The sequence below is a fragment of the Taudactylus pleione genome, unplaced genomic scaffold, assembly GCF_031769625.1.
Source record: "Taudactylus pleione unplaced genomic scaffold, aTauple2 ptg000305l, whole genome shotgun sequence".
Lineage (NCBI taxonomy): Eukaryota > Metazoa > Chordata > Amphibia > Anura > Myobatrachidae > Taudactylus > Taudactylus pleione.
The window spans coordinates 2,392,258-2,416,621 of record NW_028284706.1 but is presented as its reverse complement, the minus strand read 5'-3'; the positions used below and the strand labels follow the sequence as shown (position 1 = coordinate 2,416,621).

General features: G+C 42.8%; 1 protein-coding gene across 2 annotated transcripts; it reads right to left on the bottom strand.

Annotated features, from left to right (window-relative positions):
• Positions 1-1,491: 1,491 nt before the first annotated feature.
• GPN2 (GPN-loop GTPase 2) lies at positions 1,492-20,260 on the bottom strand. Of its 2 annotated transcripts, XM_088442126.1 has the most exons (5): positions 19,766-20,260; positions 13,738-13,894; positions 13,329-13,489; positions 10,957-11,084; positions 1,492-2,965 (listed from the first exon to the last, which is right to left on the bottom strand). In XM_088442126.1, exons 1-5 carry the CDS (start codon positions 20,195-20,197, stop codon positions 2,893-2,895), a joined length of 951 nt encoding a protein of 316 aa, XP_088298252.1. In that variant the 5' UTR covers positions 20,198-20,260; the 3' UTR covers positions 1,492-2,892. The 2 variants fall into 2 exon arrangements, with proteins under 2 accessions (XP_088298252.1, XP_088298253.1); XM_088442127.1 differs by lacking the exon at positions 1,492-2,965 and having other exon boundaries at positions 10,984-11,084; positions 13,315-13,489.
• Positions 20,261-24,364: the final 4,104 nt, after the last annotated feature.

The window sequence follows — 24,364 nt, the reverse complement described above, 5'->3', positions numbered from 1 at the left end:
ACAGGATAACAAAAACGGGAATTTTTGGAAAATATTCTAGGGACCCCCCTAAAGATGTCTACACATGGGGGATCACTATGGGTACCCCCATTTTTAACTCCTGAAGGAAGTCGGGGTTTCTAATAGCCGTGGCAAGTGCATAAGTGCGACTTTGAAGAAAGTGGTGCAGAAGAGCATTTAGATTTTTTGGGAGGGAAAAATAACTATGCCCAGCAAATTTGGGGTACTTGAAAATGGGGGTCAGCATATTTTAAAGTTGCTAAAGAAACTTGAAAAAATCATGAAAAACCCACCTGCGGCAAGGAGCTGCAATGAAAAAAACCACCTGGGGCATACTTGGGGACCCCCCCAGAGTCAAGTTCGCTATTTTTTAACTTTGTTCCCCAATATTTTTTTTTTTGGCACCCAAAATTCAAAGTGCTTTTTTTGGGGTGTCCTGATTTTTTTTTTTTTTTTTTGACACAGATGGTTTCAAGGGGTCATTCTGAAGGGTGCAGGCTATTTTTTTTTTAAGCCTGCACCCCTAAACCCCAATTCTGCACTTTTTTTCGACACCTATTCAATGGTGAAAAGTTATCCCCGATTTTTATCAAAGACTTTTCGAACCTGCGAAAAGTCTTTGAAATTGAATACGGCGTAAAACTAAAACCTGCGATAATGACGTCATAAGTGCGATATTAACGCAAAAACGATGTTTTCGCTCCCATATTGAATACCCCTATTTGTCTCATAAAAAAAAACATTCATCTTAATTAACACCAATAAAGCATTAACAACACTTCTAGGGCAAAAATAATATAATCCTAAAATGTATATTTAGTAATTCATATAACTTCATGAGGAGACATGGTGTGGCTCTAGAAACTAAATAGGGAGTTTCAAATATTCCCCCACTCCTCGTCCTCATGGAGCTTCTTGCCAGGATAACATAACCAAAAGATGTAACGTTCGTGCTAAACATACAACAGATAAAACTTGCTCATTCTATTATAGGACAAAGGATAGAATATGCAGAATACCTTAATTTTCAATACAGCAACTAGTAGATTTGACAGCCTGTAGTAGTCACACTTCTTTAGAAATATTTAGACTATGGCTCTATTAAATGATCGGATTAAGGCTAGTATGAAATGTGCAACATGTGAATAGGCGGCTGCTAATATCAAGGGAAGCACTTGATCTAATGTACTTATCCAATTGCTTTGAGATATGTGATCATACAACAAATTTGTACTTGCATGACAGGACCTCACCCATATCCACTGCCTATTGTGTATAACAAAATAAAGTACGTAAGTGGTAGATTGCTAAGGATTAAGTACATGTGCCACTAAACTTGATTTTTAAAGTGGTTCAGGAAAAATATTCTGGTTGTAACCAGATGTTACCAGGCTGGTTACTGCTAAAACATTTTAATCGGAGTGCCATTTTCCCTGGATATGTACTTTGCATTATAAAAACAAAAATAAGGCTATAATGCACAGAAACCTTTATAGCCATAAAATACAGTGATATTTATAATTTAAAGTAAAACAGTCAAATGCAATTCCTATAGGTTTGTCTCCTGCATTCTCCTATGCATATATTGCAGTGTTTCTCAAACTTGATCCTCAGGACCCCACACAGGTCACATTTTCCAGGTCTCCTGGCAGGACCACAGGTGTACTCATTACTCACTGACACATTTTAAAAGATCCACAGGTGGAGATTTATATTTAACTTTTGATTCTGTAAGGAAACCTTGAAACACAATAACATCAGTGCAGCTAAGGTGTGTTCAAAAATGTATATGCAGTAAAACATTTGTATTTATATTTCATACAAAAAGAAATAATTTAGGTTCAAAATGTATCCCTTACACTTTGTTTCAAACAAGTACTAAGTATTTTCACAAGCAAAATTCCATAGTAAACCCAACCCAAGTAATGCTGTGAAAGTACGTCAGGCACTAGAATCATTGATGCCAATGTTGCTGTACTCTTTGTAAATGATGTTCAGTCCTAAATTCTGGAAAATGATCTACAATACATGGTATATAAAAAATGTTTTTCAATGAACAGTAATACCCCTTTTCCACCTAAATTCCGGGTCTGACCCGGAGTTGGAACAAAGTTCCTATCCGGATCAGTCCCGGAATTTTGCCGGCGCTGACTCGGGATATTCCAGAGTCAGCGCCGCTCACACCGCAGTCAGGTCTGCAAAGACCCGGCTTTTGCTGAGTGAAAGTGGACGCTTGGAGATGACGTCATCTCCAAGCGCCACTGAAGCTGGGCCAATCGGCCGGCTAGCAGCGCACTCCAGGTCATCGTGACCCGGAGTGCGCTGTTCTCACAGCAGGGTTTCACACGGGCTACGCCCGTGTTAAACCCTGCTAGTCACCTGGGTTGGATTGCCGGGTCACTCGACCCGGTGATCCAACTCTCTCCCCTTTTACACCAGGGAGCTGACCGGGCTAACCCTTCAAAAACCCGGGTTTTAGCTCCGGTGTAAAAGGGGTATTACTTGAACAAGATCTTCAATGCCCTTGTATGTGCCACTAACTAATGTAGGGTAAGAGCAGCTCCAGGCTACAAAAGGCACACCTTTAAGAGCAGTTTGGTAATGACTGCAGAGCAGACCTTGATAGTTTTGATTGTAAACCTTCTGTTACATAGATTTCACAGGACCTTGCGCTGCTATAGCACTCAATCAAGTGACTCTAGCAAGTTAAGCAGCTTGTGATGTTCAATGTTTATTTTATAAATAATGGAGCATGCTATATAGAAGAAATGGAGCTCCAAAGATAGGGCTACTCTTCATCCAGTGCCCAGGTTGAGGATTCATACAGCTATACTTATACTATACTGTATATTCCTCATTAGGAGAGTCGTGTGCCTCATTGCAGATTGAAGATCACAAGTCCAATGCCTCCTCTTCCACTGTTCGCATCTCCTTTTCAACATATTTCTCTTGGAACGCCAGTGTTCTGTAACAGTATATGTTAAGGTCTATATTGCAGAGGTATTAGTCTCACATGGCTCTAAGGGGTAAATTTACTAAGATGGGAGTTCTATTAAGAAGTGATGTTGCCCATAGCAACCAATTAGATTCCAGGTATTATTTTCTAGCAGGTGCTAGATATATGAAAAGTAGTATCTGATTGGTTGCTATGGGCAACATCACTTCTTAAATAGAACTCCCATCTTAGTAAATTTACCCCAAAGTGGTTGTATATACAGTATAATCATGTATTTAATGTAAAATTCCCCACACTATAAAGCTAGACCAGCATTTCCAGGACACAAAAAATGTAATACAAATGTTTAGTCTTTTTTTTTTTTTTTAAATCCACGTTTCAGACCTTATGAGATCCTTATTAAGACATTAGCAAAACCAATTATTACATTCATTCCAACAAACTCCTCCCACTGAATCAAGTCTATAATAAAAGGAAATTATATATTATATATATATATATAGCGAGAGAGAGAAATTTTAATGTCTAGGATAGAGCATACCTTCAGCGTCAGAGGATAACAAAGTGGTGATGGGTGGGGTTAGGGAGGGGCAATAAAAATAATAAATACATAAATGGTATTACCAAGAATGTGTTAATAGCTTAGCCCAGAGGTTCCCAAACGCAGTCCTCAAGGCTCCCCAACATTTCAGGTTTTAGAGATATCCATGGTTGAGTACAGGTGATTAAATTAAATGGACTGTGGTACTAATTAAGTTGCCTGTGCTCAACCATGGACGGAGCCTTGAGGACTGCGTTTTGGACCCTCTGCCCTACCAATCAAAGTAGAGCAGAGGCTCCCAAGCTCCACCATTACAGTCCAGGTTTTAAGGATATCCATGCTTGAACACAGGTGATTTAATTAGTACCTCAGCCAATTTTATTTAACCATCTGGACTGAAGCAAGGATATGCTTAAAACCTGGACAGTAATTGGGGTTGGGAACCTCTGAAGTAGGCAAAGGAAAAATAAACCTCTGGAAGGCAGAGTCTTTCCTTGTGTCTCAGCTGGTAAGTCTATGTGTAGCGTTTGTTGAATTACTAGCACTGGCCAGTCAGGGTGGTCACTGTGTCACACCTCCAGGACTGCAAGCAGGAGACAAGAGGTAGCTCCCTCGGACATTATTTGCTAAAGGTAACATGCATGGGGTTGGTTTGAGAATATGCCCCCTCTTCTACCTGTGTTAAGCTTGCCAAAAGATTGGCACCTGTATATCACTTTTGGGTTACGTCACTGTGCAGACTGGTAAATCACACTACCATGATGATTTCTGCAGCCTTAGGAGACTGAGCCCTATCCCTAAAAAGCTGTAGAGTAAGCATCTTTTCAGGGGTAGTTTAATGGAACAGCTATATTAGAGCATAGCTTAGGTAGTGAATTAATATATTTCCCTTCTCGGTTCTCTTGCAGAACCAGCTGGAGGGAGGAAAATGTCCAAATTCATAATTGTGTTTAAGAAGTTTGTAATCATTCTTTAGCCAATGATAAGGAGGGACCATCCCTAAGCTCAAATAGACCCCGATTCAGCCTCCTGAACAAATGAAAGAAATAATTTCCTGGGTGTTTCCATCATTGATGCAATTCTCCATTAAATTTCTAGTTTCATCAGAGAAACGTTTCAGAAAAGCGCTTACCTGTATTTGAGAGATTCTGCTATCTTTGCATTTCTACTTCCCACACTGGGCCTGATTCAGAAATGTCCGTAACCATTGGGTTTACATACATTTCCTATGGTGACATGCTGCAGCAGTTTGGGAGATTCAATTATATTCCACTAATTATCAAAGACTATTGTAGCAGTTCAGATTGATGTTCAGGTTGTCAATCCCAACTATCAATTTATTTCTCTGTACTGGAAAGCAATAGGGATTGTTATATTAGCCCGATGGAAATATCCATTATTGGTTCACATATTTTGAGTTGCAGAATTGTGGGAAGATTTTGCTTGTAAAGAAGCAGTATATTACAATTTTGATCAATTAAAAGGATAACCACATAGCAGCGGACGGACAGCCATGAATATATAATAGTTCCAGTGCAATGTATAGTTTAAAAAAAAAAAACCTCACACAATAGTTATGCCTGGTGTCTCTATAAATATTTTTTAGATAGTGTTTTATGTATTGACTTGTATCTTAAACTTGCCAACCTGCTTTAGTAAATGACTTCTAGTCCGATATCTAAAGTGTAAAATGTTATCATCACAGCTGCATTAAAGTCACACAAAGTGCTAATTTGTTTTGTTTTTTCCTGAGAATGCAGAATTCCTTTCTATACAATAGAAAATAAACAATATCTAATACTAAAAAATATTCAGTTACTACAAAAAATTTACTGTCTCTCAGTGAAATTTCTTTATAGACAAAATTTAATTTTCAATGAGAAGTATGATCCTCTATGGTTGTGACCATGGATAGCAGTCCTACACTCAAAGAATGGTTTAACTACACTTCCACTTCTATTACTTCAATAGATCAAGATGCATATCTGCACATTACTGTTGTATTATAGCCCAACATCATCAGTTTCTCTTTTTGGGTTTACCCATTACTACTGTAGTTCATGTGTCTCCTGTTCAAACTATGCACTTCTCCAAGAACCATCACTAAAGTGCTGATAGTTCTTAGGGTTGCGCTAAGTAAACAAGGAATCACAGTATGGCTTTATCTGGATAACATTCTTGTAGTTGTCAAGTAAGAGCACAGTGCCAAAAACACAACAGTCCAAGGGCTAAATTTACTATGTAGCTATGTTCAAAGCTGGAATAATCTTAAAGGTTTTCATTCTGCACATGCAACAACTGGCGATGCAGATTCATATGCAAACTGGATGCATTTGCGATTGAAAGGGCCTTCTCCCGCAGGCTAAAGCTGGGTACACACTAGACCAGGCATGGCAAACTCAAAATATCAACCGGGTTGTACATTCAAAGTCTAATAGCCGTATTCAATTTGGAGCGAAAAGTCTGTGCTGGACTTTTCGCTCCACATCGGAGCTTTTCTGGGGATAAAGTGCACCCGCTTTATCCCTGTATTCAATTAAAAAGTTACAAAAACGTGAGCCGGCGAAACAGGATCGGCAAAAAAAAAAAAATGGGATTTATCTGGAAAAAGTTGAAGGATCCCCCTAAAGCTATCCAGATATGGGGGATCACTATGGGTACCCCCGTTTAAGCCTGCAAAAGTCAGGGTTTTAAATATCTGCAGCAGGTGGTTTTTTTCCCGACATTGAAGAAGTGATGCAGAAGAGCACTTAGGTTATTTTTTTCGTTTTTTTAAGCGGTCCCATCAAATTTGGGGTACATGAAAATGGGTACTAGCATATTTTTAAGTCCCTAAAGTGTTTTTTTTTTTTTTTTTTTTTTACAAATTCTGCAAAAATGCACCTGCCGCTAATAATCTATTCTAGAAAACACCTGCCGCATTCTTACAGAATTGCCCTGAACCTATTTCCCTATTTTTAAACACTTTTTTTCCCTTTTTTTTTTTTTTCACCCCAAATTATAAATTTTTGGGGTGTCCCTATTTTTTTAAAAAACTTTTTTTTGACACAGTTTATTTTTAAATGTCATTCCCAGGGGAGCAGGCTATTTTTTTTTAAGCCTGCACCCCTAAACCCCAATTCTGCACTTTTTTTCACCATGTAAAACATGGTGAAAAGTTATCCCCGTTTTCTTTCAAAGACTTTTGGCACCTGCGAAAAGTCTTTGAAATTGAATACGGGGATAATTGAAATCGGCGAAAATGACATAATCGGCGATAATTTATCGCCGTATCCGAACTTTTTGCTCCAAATTGAATACCCCTGTAAGTGGGCCGCAAAAAAAAAAAAAAAAAAAGTCTTATATGCAATTTTGAAAGGTTTATTATTAATAAAAACCAATGCAGTATAGTAGTGCCAGTTATGCAATTCTCCCCTGTATTAGATGCCCTTTATGCAGAGCCCCCAGTAATGTCCTTAGTAGTGCCCCTTATGCAGAGCCCCCAGTAAAGCCCCTTATGTTGTGCCCCCAGTAATGCCCCTTATGCCGTGCCCCCTCCCAGTATGGAAAAGGCCCCACTCACCTGTCTGTGCAGTACTTACCTTTCTTCACGATGGCCGCTGGGCACCGCTCCAGTCCACGTCGTCCCGCATAGACGCTGACTGGATCTAATTAGATCCAAAGCTGCAGGCGACGCGGGTGACGTCATGACTGGGAATGCTGGCCTCTGAAGCAATCAGAGGCTTCTGATCGCTTCAGAGACCAGCGTTGCCAGCTTGTAAAGTAAACACTGCCTAATCGGAGCTGGATTGTGGCAGGGGTGTGGGCTGTATGATTCTCTCAAATAAATTTGATGGTAAACATACTCAAATCCCAAAGTAACTCAATTCTAATCCTGTCACAGAGACACCAGAACAAAGGGAATATATGTTCTATCGATTCAATTGAACGTCTAACTAGGGTACGTGTTCCATTAATTTACTTGAATTACCCATACTGTACAGAAGATACAGCAAAAAGCAGTGGAAGCTACAACAATACTACAGCTTTGGCTAAAGTGGCTGTGGATTGCAGTGACCAGATCTTCTGCATCAGGGACCAATTCTCCATCCCAATTCAAATACTCTGTCTTAAGCTGGGTACACACTTTTTCGGGTTGCAGGCTGATCGGGTAAAACTGTCCCGATCAGCCGTGCAGTCTGCCCCCAGTGTGACCCCGTCAGCCGCGTACACACTGTGCAGACATAGCACAGTGTGTACGGGCTGTCGAACCGATAAATATAAAATCGTACATAAGATACGACCTCCCGATCTCAACTGTTAAAAGCAGTTCGGCTAACGCTCCTGCATCGGGACAGCATACACACCTAGACAATCCAACAGCCGTTCTCTCGATATTGGATGAACGGCCCGATAATTGTATAGGTTTATAACCAGCTTAAGAAGGTGTGGAGATTGAGTGGTTGTTGCTAAAAAACAAAAGTAGGTACCTCTTACAAGCTAAAAACCACAATTCCTCTTCTTTCTGTAAGATTCAGGAGACATTCTCTCTCTGGTGTAAAACAAAAATATTTGATACTGCTACCATCCACAGATTCTATCCAGGATGGAATAGACAAGCGTCTTGCTTGCACTACTCTGAAGAATATAGGGTGACAGCACTTTGTGTTTTTCTGGACTTATGCAATTTGTTCATGAAGCAAAAAAGTAACAGGACTCATATCATCTTGGTTACTTTTTACAGAAAATAAATCAAAGAAAACGGATCAGCGCTTTTGCGTTTCGTGGAGAATCTAGTTAAGAACATGTCACATCCAGGAGATGTACTAAGCCTTGGATAGAGATAAAGTGGCACAAGATAAAGTACCAACCAATCAACTCCTAACTTATGTTACAGACGGTGTTTGCAAAATGACTGGAGCCGATTGGTTGGTACTTTGTCTCTCCAAGGCTTAGTACATCTACCCCCCAGACTTTTGAAAAATGGATCAACGAGGTCATTGCGCAGGCTTACCAGGAGAATGAACTTAAGGTGATATAAATAATAAAGGTACATTCTATAGACGAGGTGGCAACCTACTGGGCATACATGGGTCACACTTCAGCAGAAGCTTTTTGCAATACAGACTGGTTGTCGTCTCTACCTACATTTACAAGACATTAACTTCCAGATGCTCAGTTTAGAAGAAAACATTTATTTTAATTCAAATACTCCACAGCAGCCATACATTTCCAACATGTGTTGATGGATTCTAGGATAGTATGGGAAGTTTCTCTAAGACACCAAGTCACTACTTAGATTTGTGGATAGCTGAATTTGAGTATTTCAAGGAAAGAAACAAATAGCAATAATTTTCTCTGCGTTCAGAGATGCTGTTCTGAATACAACTACTGTAACTCATGGCTATTTACATTTTCAGTGGCCTTCCTGTCAGCTTGAACCAGTCTGTCATTAAATTCTAATCTCTCGTTATATAAGCATTTCTATCCAAAGAATTGCCACTCTCAGGATGTTTTGTTGATGCACACCATGCTCACTAAACGCTAAAGACTGCATGAAAAGCTCAGATCAGTTTCTGAGATAATCAAATCAACATGGGTGGCACCAACAATCACTCCAGGATAAAAAAAAAAAAAAATTCCCTTTCAAAATTAACATTTGGGAAATTTCCAGGTCTATAAACCCAGCTAAATCCCAGGTCTCGGCCTGACCCTGGTATAGAGCAGGGTCGTGGACTAGGGACTTCATCCCGGGTAGTTTCTTTTCACACATACCAATATCCTGGATCAATATGCGTTCACGTGCAAAAACGTTTCTGTAAATAAGATATTAGATCACATTTTCTTTCCATTTTGGTGTTTTGTCTGCGCCTCTAAACTTGGTTCACACTTTAAGATTATCTGTCCAGTCTAATAATGTATGGGAGCAAATGACAAACGACCATTTACGCCCAAACAGTGGTAAACAGACAAAAACAGTCAGACAAATTGGTTAACTCAAACGGATTTATTCAATTTGTCTGAACAACTATTTATGTCTGTTTTCCAGTGTTTGGGAACAAATGTTTGATAGTCTTTTGCGCCCATACATTACCAGATTTTCGTTCCAACTAGGAAGTCAGATTGGACTTAGGCGTATATCTACTAAAGTGCTAGTTTTTAGAAGTGGGGATGTTGCCCATAGCATCCAATCAGATTCTACTTAACATTTATCTAGTTCTTTCTATAAGATAATAGCTAGAATCTGATTGGTTGCATGGTAAACATGTCCACTTCTAAAAAGCCTTTACTTTAGTAAATATACCCCTCAGAGCCGGCTCGAGGCATGTTCAACCAGTGCAGTCGAACAGGGTGTACCACCCCATAGAGGGCGCACCCATCCCAATTTCAGAGGGACAGTTCCGCTTTTCGGACACTGCCCCGCTGTTCCACCGGTGGGCCGAAGTGTCCCACTGGTGGTCGGGAGGTTGGAGAAGAGGAATGGATGCAGTGCACATGTGCGCAGCATCCATTCAGTGCAGGGAGACGGCTGCCAAAAGTCCAGCTACTGACGGAGTGCTGCACTCGCCCCCAGCCTGACGTTAAACGGGAGGCGTGCCATACAGGTACGCCCCCAAATAGCGTCATTTATGGGGTGTGGCCTATGGCAATTAGGCCACACCCCCTTTTCGGGTGCACACAGCACAGGTTACAGGGACGTCGGCTTCCATGGCTGCACAGGACACGGCTCCTCCTGGAGTTGGCCCAGATACCCCTTATAGTGTGTACCTAGCTTTGGACCATGTGTGTATGCTTTCATGCACTGATTTGCTTTCACATGATTGGCTGATTATATATTTGCATTAATGACCAGGTGCATCTGATAAAGTGATAAAACAGAGTAAGTGAATCATAGGGGTCAATCCTATTAGCCACGATGATCTCGTCGGTGCGAGTCATCGCGGCAGTGGCCACACTTTATGGCAGCCCGGATTCGCCAAATTTTGCTCGCAGCCCCATAGGGCAGCGAGCAAAGTTTAGCGAATTCAGGGTCAAGTCGAGCTGCGAAGGGTGCGATGTGCCAGTCCGTTGCAACGGAACATCGCACCCTTCACACGGAATAAGATTGACCCCCATTGTGTGCAAAAGTATATTTGTATAGTAACATTTTGGCTGATTCTTTGGTGGCCCTTTTTTTTCTTTAGACATTATCAGAGATGCACTTGGATGGAAGAAAGAAGGACTACTTAATAAATGACAAATAACTCTGAAAAGATTGAAATATCAGTATGCACACACATTTTTGGTACAGAAAGATAGAAGAAGAAAAAAAAAAAAAAAGATATATAAAAATTTCAAGCTGTACCACACGATGTGCATATACCCATTATTTTACTGGTGTGATGTTTTTGAGTTGTATAGCCTACTCGGATAAATAAATATTTTTATAATACAGAAATATATTTGTAAAAATAGGCCACTATTCACAGAATTAGGATACGATGTGAAATGGAAGTCTGCCCCCACTACAGCAGACATAAGATTTCCAGGTGATCTGTTTTCCACCCCAAAGCAGAACCCACTTGCTTTATCCACAGCTGCCAAAACTCTCTTCATACTTTGTTCATCCTGAGAATAGGAGTACAAGAGAATAAAATGATTAAGCTAAACTTCCCTGTACTCATTAAAGTACCAATCTTACATAATTTCAAGTCGCACATCATCCCTCCCTTCTAAAGGGTAATTGGCTATATCTAACAGAAGAGATATAGTGATGCCGCACAGGAAAAATTCTATGTCTAAGATAGGAGAGAATATCCTTTTCTACTTCATTTCCTTCCCATCTAAGTGCACCAAGTGACAGAACATACTGTAGTCAGGCAGATAGTATCTTCACAGCAATTCATTTATTACATGTTAGTAGATGTGTGGTGATCAATATCTGTAAAGAGAGTCCTCACTGTGACTGGGACAGTGTTCTAATGTCATACTCTTCACCTTCACTTACAAAGCCTTAAACCAGTCCTCCCCCCCTTTACACCTCTCCTCCACCGTGGTCACCTCCTTGCTTGAAAGATTTCACTCCAGGTCCCCCTATCAGGCCGATAAATGCACAATATATGGCCATGACCGAGCACCAATTATCGCTCATGAAAAATAATTCAGCAGGCCCAACAGATGCGATAATTGGCGTTTGGATCGGACAGTTTATATATTTACCATCCGACAGCCAGACCAATTTTCTGACATTGTATGGTAATAGCAGATAATTGATCTGTCTGATGGGGAGTTTTATCTCACAGTGTATGGATAGCATAACCATTAACACCACAATTTTCTCAGACTCCCCTTCCTTGGGGTCACACTTAATACAGCGCTCTGCTTTACTCCTTACATCCAGTCCTATCACCTGTACTGTCCAAATACTGCTACAACATACCATTTTCTCACCCAAGATACAATTAAAACGCTTATATATTCTGTAATCATACTGCTTCTAATAATCTCCTATTACCTGGCATTCCCCTCTCCTATCTGTCCCATCAATCCAATCTAAATACTATGGCAAATCTTATTCACCGTAAAATTACCCTCACCTACAAAGTTCTCAACACCAGCACTTTATTCATCACAAATATTTTCTTGAAATACTCTATCATGTCCTATTTGTTCTTACACTACTGACAACCACCCCTCACTCCCACCTACAGTACAAGGCTTCTCCTATACCACTACCTACCTACAGAGATCCCTACTATGTTAGCAGACTCTCCTGCAGTCTTCAAATCTTTAGATGCTCTCAAACTCCACTCGTTTATTAGAACCTAACTTTTTCCCAAGCTAAAATAATCCCATTGTTGCTTTCTACTCTATCAATCTCCCTTCTGAACCACACTCCCACATCTCAGTACTACCTTTTTCCTATTGTAAGACGCCCTCTACCATCTCTATTCATGTCTGCATTTATGTTGTATACAGGGTATGTCCCTCTTTTATGAATGATTTTACCCATTGCCTGGAGTGGCAGAGCACAGTGGCACCTTATCACTACTGCTATGCCTAGTACGTAAGCAGGAAGCCTTAAACCAGCGATCTCAGGATCCTGATAAACTGATACAGGAATATTGTTGGGTCCAAACCTCTAATAAGTGGAGCGCAGTAATGTCAGTTGTGTCACATGCCTCATTGTGAAAGTGTGCCATACTGGAAGGCATAACAGTCAGTGAAAGTTACACACATATGGCTATGAGGATCATTTCACGCAAGAATCTTGCCATGTTTATTTTGTGTATTAAAAATAAACAATGTAACCTTTACTCCAAATGGTGCATACACACGGGTCAATTTTATTTGGACAACTGAACGATAACGTCGTTATCGTTCAAAAAATCGTTCAGTTTCAGGGCCAAAACGATGAACGGCAACTACCAATGCGCGCTTCCATTTGTAGTTGCTGTTCATCGCCCGAACCTCCTGTCCAACCTACCGATAATGTCAGGTTGAACATCTTCGGGGATGAGGGAGGGAGCCCGGCACTGACCACAATAGTTATTGATTTCGTTCAGTGTTGTGCCCAGTGCTGTTAACAACACTGAGCACACCCCTGCCGGGGACACACAGGACGATTTTCGCTCGGGGAGAAAATCGTCCCATGTGTATGCACCTTTATACTCAGTCATCTGAGTTTTCTGACCTGTATAAAAATACAAGACCTGCAACACTGTGCTGCTGAAATCCCTGCAGTACTCTGCTCGGACTTATCAATTTTTTTTTTTTTTTGTAATTAACAGCCTGGGACACATTAGTCCCACTATATCACTGCAGTGCTTTCCTGCATGCAAAGCTTTCCACTTCTCACCAATCTTTCCTGACCTTGATGCTGAGTGGCATGAATGACACCAGCCCATAATCCTGGATGACCTCTGCTAATTTCTCATGAAGCCTACGATGTCGCCGAAAAAACGGATCAGAGGTCAGATGATTCACCAGATAGGAAAGATCCATAACCTCAGTGTAGTAATCAATGTTAAAAGCTGCAAAGAAATAGAGACTTGTCAATTTTATATGATTAATGTAAAAATCATGAACTTGTCATATCTTTATGTCTAACAAATACATGATTCCTTTCTGCTGGTTTTCTGATTAGCCCTTCTCTCAGTTTGCAATATATAAGCCAATTTTTGCACCAACCTCCTGTTGAATGATGTCCTTGGTCATACTGTCTCTATGGCTCCCTGACCAATCCTTCTAACCACCCTCCCATAATGGTTCCCAGTCTCACCAAGGCGACCATACTGCTCCACAAGATCCATCTTGGAAAGGATGTTGACGTGTGGCAGCTGTACATGAAGCATGGTGCTCAAAGAAGTACAGAGAACAGAGATGAACTTGGCTGGGTCTGTACAATAATGGGAGTCCACAAGGTGCACTGCACACAGCTGAAAAGACACAAAGAGAAACAAAATGAGCAATTCTGTCTCCTTCTGCAACATCACTAAACCACTGCTAGTGTAGAGAAAGGATAATTCAGGTAAATCATTTATACAGTAATATTACTGCTGGACAATATGATTGTATTATTTATTCAGCAGGTCATGTTTTATTATTGTGCTGAATAAAATGTTCTCACATGATTCAGTTCCAGGGAACAGGTTTTTTCCTTCCTACACAGTGCATGCACAAGGCACAAGATTGTAAAATGAAAGAAAAAAATGATGCAAGATACCATGGTAACAGTCTAATTTAAATTTTATTTCTGATCATCTACATTTGTGAAAAAAAAAAGCATTAAAAATATAAAACGATAAGAGACAATGATTATATAATTCCACCTACATTGGTCGTGAAATTTTAAAGTTACCAGAGAAAAAGAAGGCAACGGATGTCAAAAGGGTATTCATGTTTAACATCTTAAATCAGGGCTCGACAAATCCCAGGGGCTAGGTCGCCATGGCTACCAGATTTTGCTGCCTGGCTACTAGATTTTGCAGTGAGGGAGGAAGCAGATCAACAGCTCTGGCGGAAATTTGTGCCTATAGTATTGTGGTGTTCATATCATGCACAGGAGTGCATGTGCAGAATGTCGCCTGCGGTGACTGCTGTGCCTCTGTCCGTCCCGGCCTGCACTGACGACTCCTCTCCATCCTGGCCTGCTCTGACCCCTGCTGTCTGTCCCAGTCTACGCTGATCCTCCTGTACTACTCCTGGCTGTCTACTGTCTCCTATATCCGGCTGCATAGAGCTCCCGGGTAATAGGGTCTATGCATGGGCAGGGATTGCGGAGCGGCTTCAGAGGGATAGTGGTTTGGTGTAATTTCTGGCACCATTATTTTATGTGAAATGTGGTCCGTTAATACTGGAGGGTGCGGGGTGGAGCAGAGGAGCTGTGCAGCGCAGTGAGGGAGCCTCCATTTTACTGTATCCATTCAACTATGATCATTTTGTGGACTAGTATAGTGTGTATAACAGTTGCATAACACACAGAGCTGTGCTCCTTACTCACTCCTGTAATTTTTTGGGGGGACGGTGGTCTGGCTCCTACACTTTCATCCTGGCTCCTAGATTTTAGAAAAATTTGTCAAGCCCTGTCTTAAATGATGCAGTTTACAAAAGTAAACTTTATGCCATTCTTTCCCTCCTCACGATGAAAAAATTACCTCAGCGCACATATACCCATACCCTACTGATGTTTAGCCCATCTTTGCCAAACACAATCGCAAACCATTGCTTTGGTCCTGCCACAAACAACCTCCACCCGATGCCATATTCTCTCTAAAAGAAACAGCCTTACTTGCCTCTCAACAGGTGGACACTCTGGCAGCACCTCCTGCAGCTCCACAAACCACCGAGTGACAGAAAGAAAGAAGACGGGAGCAATAGATGCCCAAGAAGTACCACCTTACCAGCAGGGAGTAGACTGAGGATATAAGAAAAAGGGGAATGCAACAGGGAGTGACCCAGACCACCAGCAGTGGGTGACATTGCTCCAGTGGGGGTAGTTATTTGAGACAGCAGGGAGAGGACAGATCTGTGACATAAATGGATAGAACCTAAGTAGCACAGTGGGCAAATGTGTGAGGGGAGTTACTTCAGCAAAAGTGGCGGTGAATCATGATATTTACAGACGTAAGACGTATGATGATATGAACGCAGAATTAACAGTAGTAAATCCTATCGAGAAATCCCTGTGCTTTCTCCTGGGACAGGAAAGAAATTGTAGTTTTCAAAAAGTAATAAGTTTGAGCCACTATGGGGGTCAATCCAATTGTTTGTGAAGGGTGCGATGTGCCGTTGGCAGTGGCACCATATCTCGTACCCCTCATGGCCTGCTCAGAGCACAAATTTGCAGAATTTTGCTCTGATCCCTATGGGGCTGCAAGCATTTTTATGCAAATTCGGGCTGTCATCAAGTGTGGCTGTTGTCACGATGACTCGCACCCGTGAGATCCTCACAGACAACTGGATTGAGCCCTTAATGTTAATTACGAACATTGATTTACTTTAAAGTTGCAACAAAATGCTAAATCTTTTTGTAGAAGACAACTAAAACACATGTATGACTAGTGATCGAGTTTAGTGCAGACTTGCATTGGTAGGGGGGGGGCGGCTGGACGGCAGTTCTGCATTCGCCTTGCAGATCGCTGCGAGATCACCATGTCTGCATTTCATGCAGAAAAAGATAAGAAAAACAATATTGATGTAAATAATATCATTATTCGCTAAAATCAATATTGTTTTGTTGTCTTTGATATTAGGGTGTTAAGAAAGGATTACGCATGCACAGTAGAATAAACAATAAAACAATGTAAGCTGACACTTGCACACTGGAGCAGGAAACTCCCGAGGACAAGGTAGGTATACTGCTGCTTCCACATTGATTGTTCGATTGATTCTATTAATACATGAGGTCTCCAGTATCAATCCAACATTGTAAAAAAATAAATCTTTAAAAATGTGTGTATAAATATATATATATATATATATATATATATATATAAAAATAAACGGTGATCGATGCCCATCACCAATTTTCACTCTTATGCAATGTAAAGCACAAATACAAGTGGAGCTCCTGTGCGTGCAAAAGTTCTAGGCATTATCTCTAATTTAGTGACAGAATAAGCAGTACACTCAGCAGGGCACTGCCATATAAGCAGGATGAATAAAAAGACTTTTGGAAGTGCTCCTTACCCACTGTCTATCTCCTCTGTCAGGGTTGGAGTAACCATTGACCAAAATAAGCACATGCTTATGGTATCAAGGGAAGGGAGGCACCACAGATTTTTTACCATTGCCAGATTTACCATGAACAATATGGTGCAAAACTGCAAATGGTGCAGTTAAACCAGTTTCCACAAAGAGGGGCTATATACAATAATAAAAGAGGTTAATGATAGGCAGAAGTTCCCAAACTCTGTCCTCAAGGTACCCTAATGTTCCAGGTTTTAAGGATATCCATGGTTCGGCACAGATGGTTAAATCAAAACACTGAGATACTAATTAAGGGCCTGAGTCAGAGATGGACAGATTTGCAGAGCTACACACAAGTGGTTGTGCAAATCAGTCCATCTCAGATGCAAATACAGAAGGAGGTGTCAGACACCTTTGCTGCACTTGTGATCCCAGCACTGCGGCCGACGTCGCTGGCTGGGATCACCATTGCGACCGCTCCTTTGGTCGGGCTGCTGGAGCTTAACCTTCCCGCAGCCTGCTCACACCAGAGGCCAGGAATCTGCGTCCGCCAACACATACCCTGGTGTCGTCCCTCCCGGAAAACAAGCGACATGCCTCCGTTTCTGGGAACAGCGACCAGGCACACCCCCCAAATGCCTTAGCATTGGGGAGTCTGCGAGCAAGATTGCAAGACCCATTCTACACATGCGCAGAACGGGTTGGGTCCCGCACAGGCGCAGACCCCTAACCATTGGAGAAGTGTGTTCATCCTCGGATGAACATACATCTCTGAATCTGGCCTTAAGTCACCTGCGCCCAAGCATGGTTGTCCTTAAAACCTGGACCATTAGGGTCCCTTGAATACGAAGCTTTGAAACCTCTGATCTTGGGAATACAACAAAATTAGAACCTGGTAACTGTCAAACTGCTACACGGTCCACAGAGGCTCACGTGATCATTCTGGTCTTGATCATGTTGAACGTTCCGATCAGTCGTCCACTGAGAGCGAGTGTAGCAGCACTCAGTACAGTGTTGACAGTTGGGGGGGAGGGGGTGGGGTTCCAAATATGGAGGCATTTATTTATTTATTTTATTTATTACCAGTTATTTATATAGCGCACACATATTCTGCAGCGCTTTACAGAGACCATTCACATCTGTCCCTGCCCCAGTGGGGCTTACAATCTATATTCCCTATCACATGCGCACACACATACACACTAGGGTTAATTTGTGTTGGGAGCCAATTAACCTACCAGTATATTTTTGGAGTGTGGGAGGAAACCGGAGTACCCGAAGGAAACCCACGCAAGCACAGGGAGAATATACAAGCTCCGCACTGGTAGGGCCGTGGTGGAAATCAAACCCACGACCTCAGTGCTGTGAGGCAGTAACGCTAACCATTACACCGTCTGTGCTGCCATAATGTGAGGAAACGGGGTTCTCTCAATCACCCAGACACCGAGCAGATGAAACCAACGTGATGGTTTATTTTTCCACAGCACACAGCAACAGATGATATGTCAGGACAAGCGGTAAATACAGTGAACAGGTAATAAACAGGTAGCAGTCCAGACAGAGGCAGTCCCAGTAGAGTATAAAGCATTTAAAGACCTTGGTTGTTTTTTTTTGTGGGGTGGGGGGGGGAAGATATAAAATACTTATAGGGCACCAAAATCTTTTAAGTGCTTAGGGCCTCTAAAGGCCTTAATCCAGCCCTGACTTGTTAACCCCGACTCCCACTCCCCTTTAAATTGTACAGGTGCGTATCTGCTTACAGACTGTGAATGACTGCACGGTTACGACATTGTAATTGTGCAGTCGTTTCACAGTCTGTGCTGTGCCTACACTGTACGTTCAGTCGTTCAGTGTAGGTACATCAATCATCCCCGAACATGGTCAACCTGATGTCGTCAGATTGACCAGCATGTTCGGGCAATGATAGATGTCAAAAAAGACCAGCGGCTCATCACTGGTCGTTTCTTACTTTAAACTGCCCGATTTGCGGACGATTAGATTGAACGATAATGTCGTTTTCGTTCAGCCTGTTTAATCGCGTAGTGAATACGCGCCTTAAGCGCTCACAAGCAGATGGCCCTATTCCCTTTTCTTCCCCTTAAGGTGCCTATCCATTACACAACTTTGTGAACAATCCAACCAAAACCAGGTTTTGGTCGCATTGTTTACAAAGTCGTGTAATATAGCCGGCAAGGACCAGCGATACACGTGCACGCTGGGTCCTTGCAGACCCCGACTATCTACTGAACATGCCCGTCAACCTGATGCTCGTCAGGTTCAGAGATAGGTCGTGCTCCTGCAGTGAACGCCGTTCAGTGCGGGCGCCGCACCTCGGCGACCTGAAGGTCTGAACGCTAGATGTTCAGTCTTTCAGGTCACCTAGTGGATAGGCCCCTTTACTTATACCAGGGGTGGGGAACCTTTTTTCTGCTGAGGGCCATTTTGATATATAGAACATTATTCGTGGGCCAGGTGCAGGCTATGCCCCCTCCGTGTGATGTGGGGTCATAATTGCCGGCGATTACAGCAATGCCCGGAGCATCCTGAGGATGCTCCAGGAGCTGTAAGGGCAGCGGTGTGACTGTCTGAAGTATCCTAAAGATGCTTCAGGCGGCACTGCTGCATAGATTCTGGCTGCAGGGTGCTATTCTAGGCACCATGCTAGCCAGATGAGGCTAGCAGAAAAAAGCTCCAAGGTCCAGACCAAATGATTCCACAGGCCTTATATGGCCCTCGGGCCTGAGGTTCCCCATCCCTGACTTATACCATAATCTCCCAACTCCTAACAATGGCACCAAACCTCTGGGTTCGGCAGTACCACTGCTTATCTGGGGCTTATGACTGGCGATACAGCAATATTTAAAATAACTTGCCAACATTCTGCAATATTTTGTACAGCACGTCTTTATCTTGTTTTGTTCATACTGGTTTATGTACAATGTGAGGTGCTGCAGACCCCTTGTGGCGCTATTTAAAAAATAACAATAATTAGAACAGCAACATTAATAAGGCATCACTTGCTCAGATGGGGAGAACAGACACTTTTGTGTCACTTGCCATTAGCAGCCATGGAGCGGACAGCTAATAATAATAATAACATAGGGTGGTTAGCGCCTCACCCTCAGACCCCAGGTCTCCAGCTGCCTCAGTATATCGGGCAGAGCCGGATGGTGGGTGTAAAGCTCCACTTGCCCCGGACAATCAAACAGGAGGTAAGAGCCCCGGAGGCTGAGCAGCCGGTCCCGCAGCCAGTCCAGGTTCCCCTGCAGATACTCCATGCAGTACAGCAGCGCGCCGTTGGGTCCTAGGTGCAGCTCAGCCATCACCTCCGCCAGCGTAACAAGTTCGCGCAGTGTAACAGCGGCCCCGGGCACTTCTTCCCCGGCCGGGTCCAGGTTGATGATGGCAGCCGGGCGGCCCATGCTGGTAAGCAGGGCATGCACGGCGCGGACATAGGTGCTCTTTCCGGAGCCGGGGGGACCGATCACTGCCTGCCCGAAGCCGAGCAGCGGCCGCTGATCGCCACCACTGGCCACCGCCATGCTGAACATCCACCAGCTCAGCAGCAGTAGCTGTGTATCCAGCAGACGGCGAGCTATGGTGACATCACAGCAAAGTGACGGACACACTAATGACATCATTGTACCATGTGATTACTATAAATGCTGGGGCGGGAGATTTCATACTAATAAAGTTTATGTGATTGTGATGCATGCTGACGCCAATGGCTGCTTAGTGCTTACCACTTCCAAACAAGAACGGGATGCACGGAAAGTAGTAGTAGTTATACTGCATCATTGTACTGCATAATTATTGTGTATCATCGCTGCACTGTTAATTGGTACTCCTTTATCATCGTATGGGACAGATCAGATTTGTCATGGCCCCTACCCATGAGGCCACGCCTCTTTTTTTGAGCACACATCTTATGTCCCTATTTGCAAAATGGGGGAGGACAATTCTCTTTCTGGCCCAGCAGTGGCAAACGCAGGATTTCCAGAGGAGGGTTTCCAAATGCTTAATTTTAGAGCGAGTGTGGCCAGTGAATGAAAAGGGCAGAATTAGTACTTAACCAGCTTTAATAAGCGTCATACAAAGTGTATTGTGTGTATTAATTCCAAGCCATACTTGCCTACCCTCCCGCTTTGGTCGGGAGCCTCCCGAAATTCGGGTGCCGCTCCCGACCTCCCGGTATGGCAGGCAAGTCTCCCGGCTGCCGCCGACCCCTCCTGTCCCACCGCAAGTCTCCCGGCAGCTAAGGGGGCGGTGACGCGATTTGCGTAATTTTGGCACCGCCCCCCGCTTCACACTACCTGTAATATCGGCAGTGTCTAGCGGGGGCATGGCCAAAATGACGCGCTCGCGTGGCTCCGCCCCCGCCCGGAAAACTTCTCATCCTGCCGGCCCCGCCCCCTTCTGTTGGCCACGCCCCCCAGTAATGCCAATCCGGCTGCTCCCTCCCGGAAGGGGCAGCCAGATAGTCGGCATGTATGTTCCAAGCATATACAGGGCCAGTGATCACAGTAAGCCATTAGATGCGTCAGTAGCCCCATCCTGCCTGAGCTGAACATACACCATTCCAGACTATTGGAGCAAGACCGGGAGCCTGGAGGAGCAGCAGAAGAACTGGACATATATGTACATATTGGGCTCTATAGCAGTGCATCTCTAAAAGTACAGGTTGAGTATCCCATATCCAAATATTCCGAAATACGGAATATTTTTAGCATGACTGAGATACTGAAAACTTTGATTTTTGATGGTTCAATGTACACAAACTTTGTTTAAGGCACAAAATTATTAAAAATAAAGTATAAAATGACCTATAGGCTGTGTGTATAAGGTGTATATGACACATAAATAAATTTCATGTATGTACACAAACTTTGTTTGAGCCACAAAATTATTGAAAATATTGTATAAAATTACCTGCAGGCTGTGTGTATAAGGTGTATATAAATCATAAATGCATTCTGGGTTTAGATTTGGGCCCTATTCCTAAGACATTTTAATATTATATGCAATTATTCCAAAATACGGAATATTCCGATATCCAAAATACCCCTGGTCCCAAGCATTTTGGATATGGGAGACTCAACCTGTACATGTTTTCCAGATCTTCTAGTTGGTGCACAGGTTATTTATTACTGGCTGATACATGTTAAAAGATCCACAGGTGGTGCTAATAATTTCATTTGTGATACTGAAAAGAACATGCAGCAATCTATTATATTACTGTTTCTATTGTGGTCATGGTGTGGGCTGGGGAGGGGGGTTTCCAGGCAGACGGAAACCACCCCTGCGTTTGCCTATGCCCAGGGTACCAAAAAGTCTAGTTATGGCTCTGCCAGGCACCTTTATCATTAATTTACTTAGCCTTAATGTAATATTTTGCTTTGTTGGTTTGAGCTCTATTGCCATCTACCAATATTAATTCCAATTTTCTATTAATGTTGACTTCAAACATACTTGTTACTCTATAAATATGCATGCCAAATATTACACTGAGGTATTGTAAACGTCCTGGTTAAACACTCTATTTCAATTAATATTTTTTATTTACAATATCTGGTTTCTGAGAAAAAATTAGTATGTTGTAATGTTTTGGTTAGCTAATGGTGAGATTAAAGACTTCAGGACTAAAGGTGCGTACACACTGGGCGATTAAAGTGGACGACTGAACGATAACGATTTCGTTATCGTTCAGTCGTCCACTTTATCGTCCATTTTTAACATAAAAACGATTAACTATAACGACGATGCCGCTGGTCTTTCGTCATCATCGTTCATCGGGTTAACATGCAGGCCAACCTGACGATGTCGTCCGGTTGCTGCATGTTGGGGAATGGGGGAAGAGAGCCTGCCACTGAACAATATTGTTAATGATATCGTTCAGCGGGTGTGCTCAATGTCATGAACGACATTGAGCACACCCTGCCGTGGACACACTAGACGATATCGATCAGGGAGCATATCGTCTAGTGTGTACGCACCATAAAAGCTGAAAGATGTTATAAACGATGTGACAGCCGATACAATTTCAATTGCAATCATAGATCCCAGACTACACGATTTTGAGCATACACACTATGCATTTGTAACGACGGCACGATACTGAGTCAGGGGATTGTATCCAATTAATAGTTTCTTCTGTACACTATGGGCCTGACTCAGATGTGGACGTAATGCCAATATTTACGCAGATGAGCGAATATCGCCCGACTGTGTATGCGTCTTAAACGTAATGCGCAGATGCAGTGATTGAATTGTAGTAAGGATTTATTCGCAAGTGGCTGATAGACAGAGACAATTATGTGGGAGGTAACAGAGTAGCAACAAAATCACGGGCAAGTCATGATGGTTTTTGGGGCATGTACCGGCCTACATCTGCGATGCTGTACGCAGGAAATATGGAGCCAGCATTTTAGTTCCCGTGGCCAAACGATTACTCAAATAGTCGATTATCAAAGAATCTGCATCCACTGTTGCATGTTTGTATGCTTTTGCTTTGATCTGCAAAGCTGCTGGTGGGCATCTCAATTAACTTCCAGGCGATTGCCTGCATTAACATATTTTCGCACAGCGGGCCTGATTCAGCAAGGATCGCAGTTGCTTATACACACGCAATCGGTCGTTTAATTCACACTGCGCATGCATCACAGTGCAGGTGCGCTAGTCAGAAGTGAGATCGCAGAGGCTATGCAGACCCATGGTGTGAGTGACAGGAAGTGCCGTTTGTGGGTGGTGACGGAGGCTGTGGACGGGGAAACGCAGGCATGCCAGTGCGTTTCAATGCAGTTGCATGGACGTGCATAAATAAGCCACTGTGATACCAGACACCACCTGAGGTCTCATAGCGTGAGCAGAAGTAAGCAATTCCTGAGTAGGGTCTGGGCTTCCATAACTGCGTATGGGTCCGATGTTACCGATTGTTTCGCTATGTTGCCAAAGTATACGGATGTGAGTAAGGGGAAGTGGGCGTCCTTTTTTCAGGCTGCAATCGCAGTGCGAATGCAAACATTTACATAGCACCGCTGATATTAGCGACTGCATTGCTTGGGTATAAGCAGAATAGAGTTCGGTAGTGAATCAGGCCCAGCAGTTGTTTATGAGATCGCAACTTCGATTGCATTAGCGTACATATCTGAATCAGACCCACGTAATACAAGTGGATTCCACATTGTCTGGAGGTATATAAATGTTGTTTTCCCCGAGTACTTTGTTAGACATGTAACAGCAAGTGGTTTCTGCGTGGTCTTATACATTGTTCTTTTGCTGGCTGTGAGTAGTAAATGTGTCACTATACTCTCTACCATCGGTTCTCGTTCACACAACTGACACAAAATGTTAAAGAAATAAAATAAATGTAAAACCATGTTGTATTATTAAAATGTCCCTCTACATATCAGACACATGCCCTCAGTTCTCCCCATGTGCCTTTTACAGTATATGCACATTAGATCCACCCAAATAAAAACATTTCTTGCATGCCAATTATGACCATGGCTTGACTAAGGGCCTCGGTCATTCACATTGACCTTGGAGCTGGGGGCCTTATGGAGCATTACAACTCAGGGGCACTGAGAGCTGCTCACTGCATCCCAGCACACAGCAGCATGTGCTGGTCTGCTGTGAAGTAAGAGGGAGGGGGGGGGGGTCGGTGCCAGACCCGGGCACCTTCAGCAAGCCTGGGTAATTAGTATATACCTAAGGGCCTG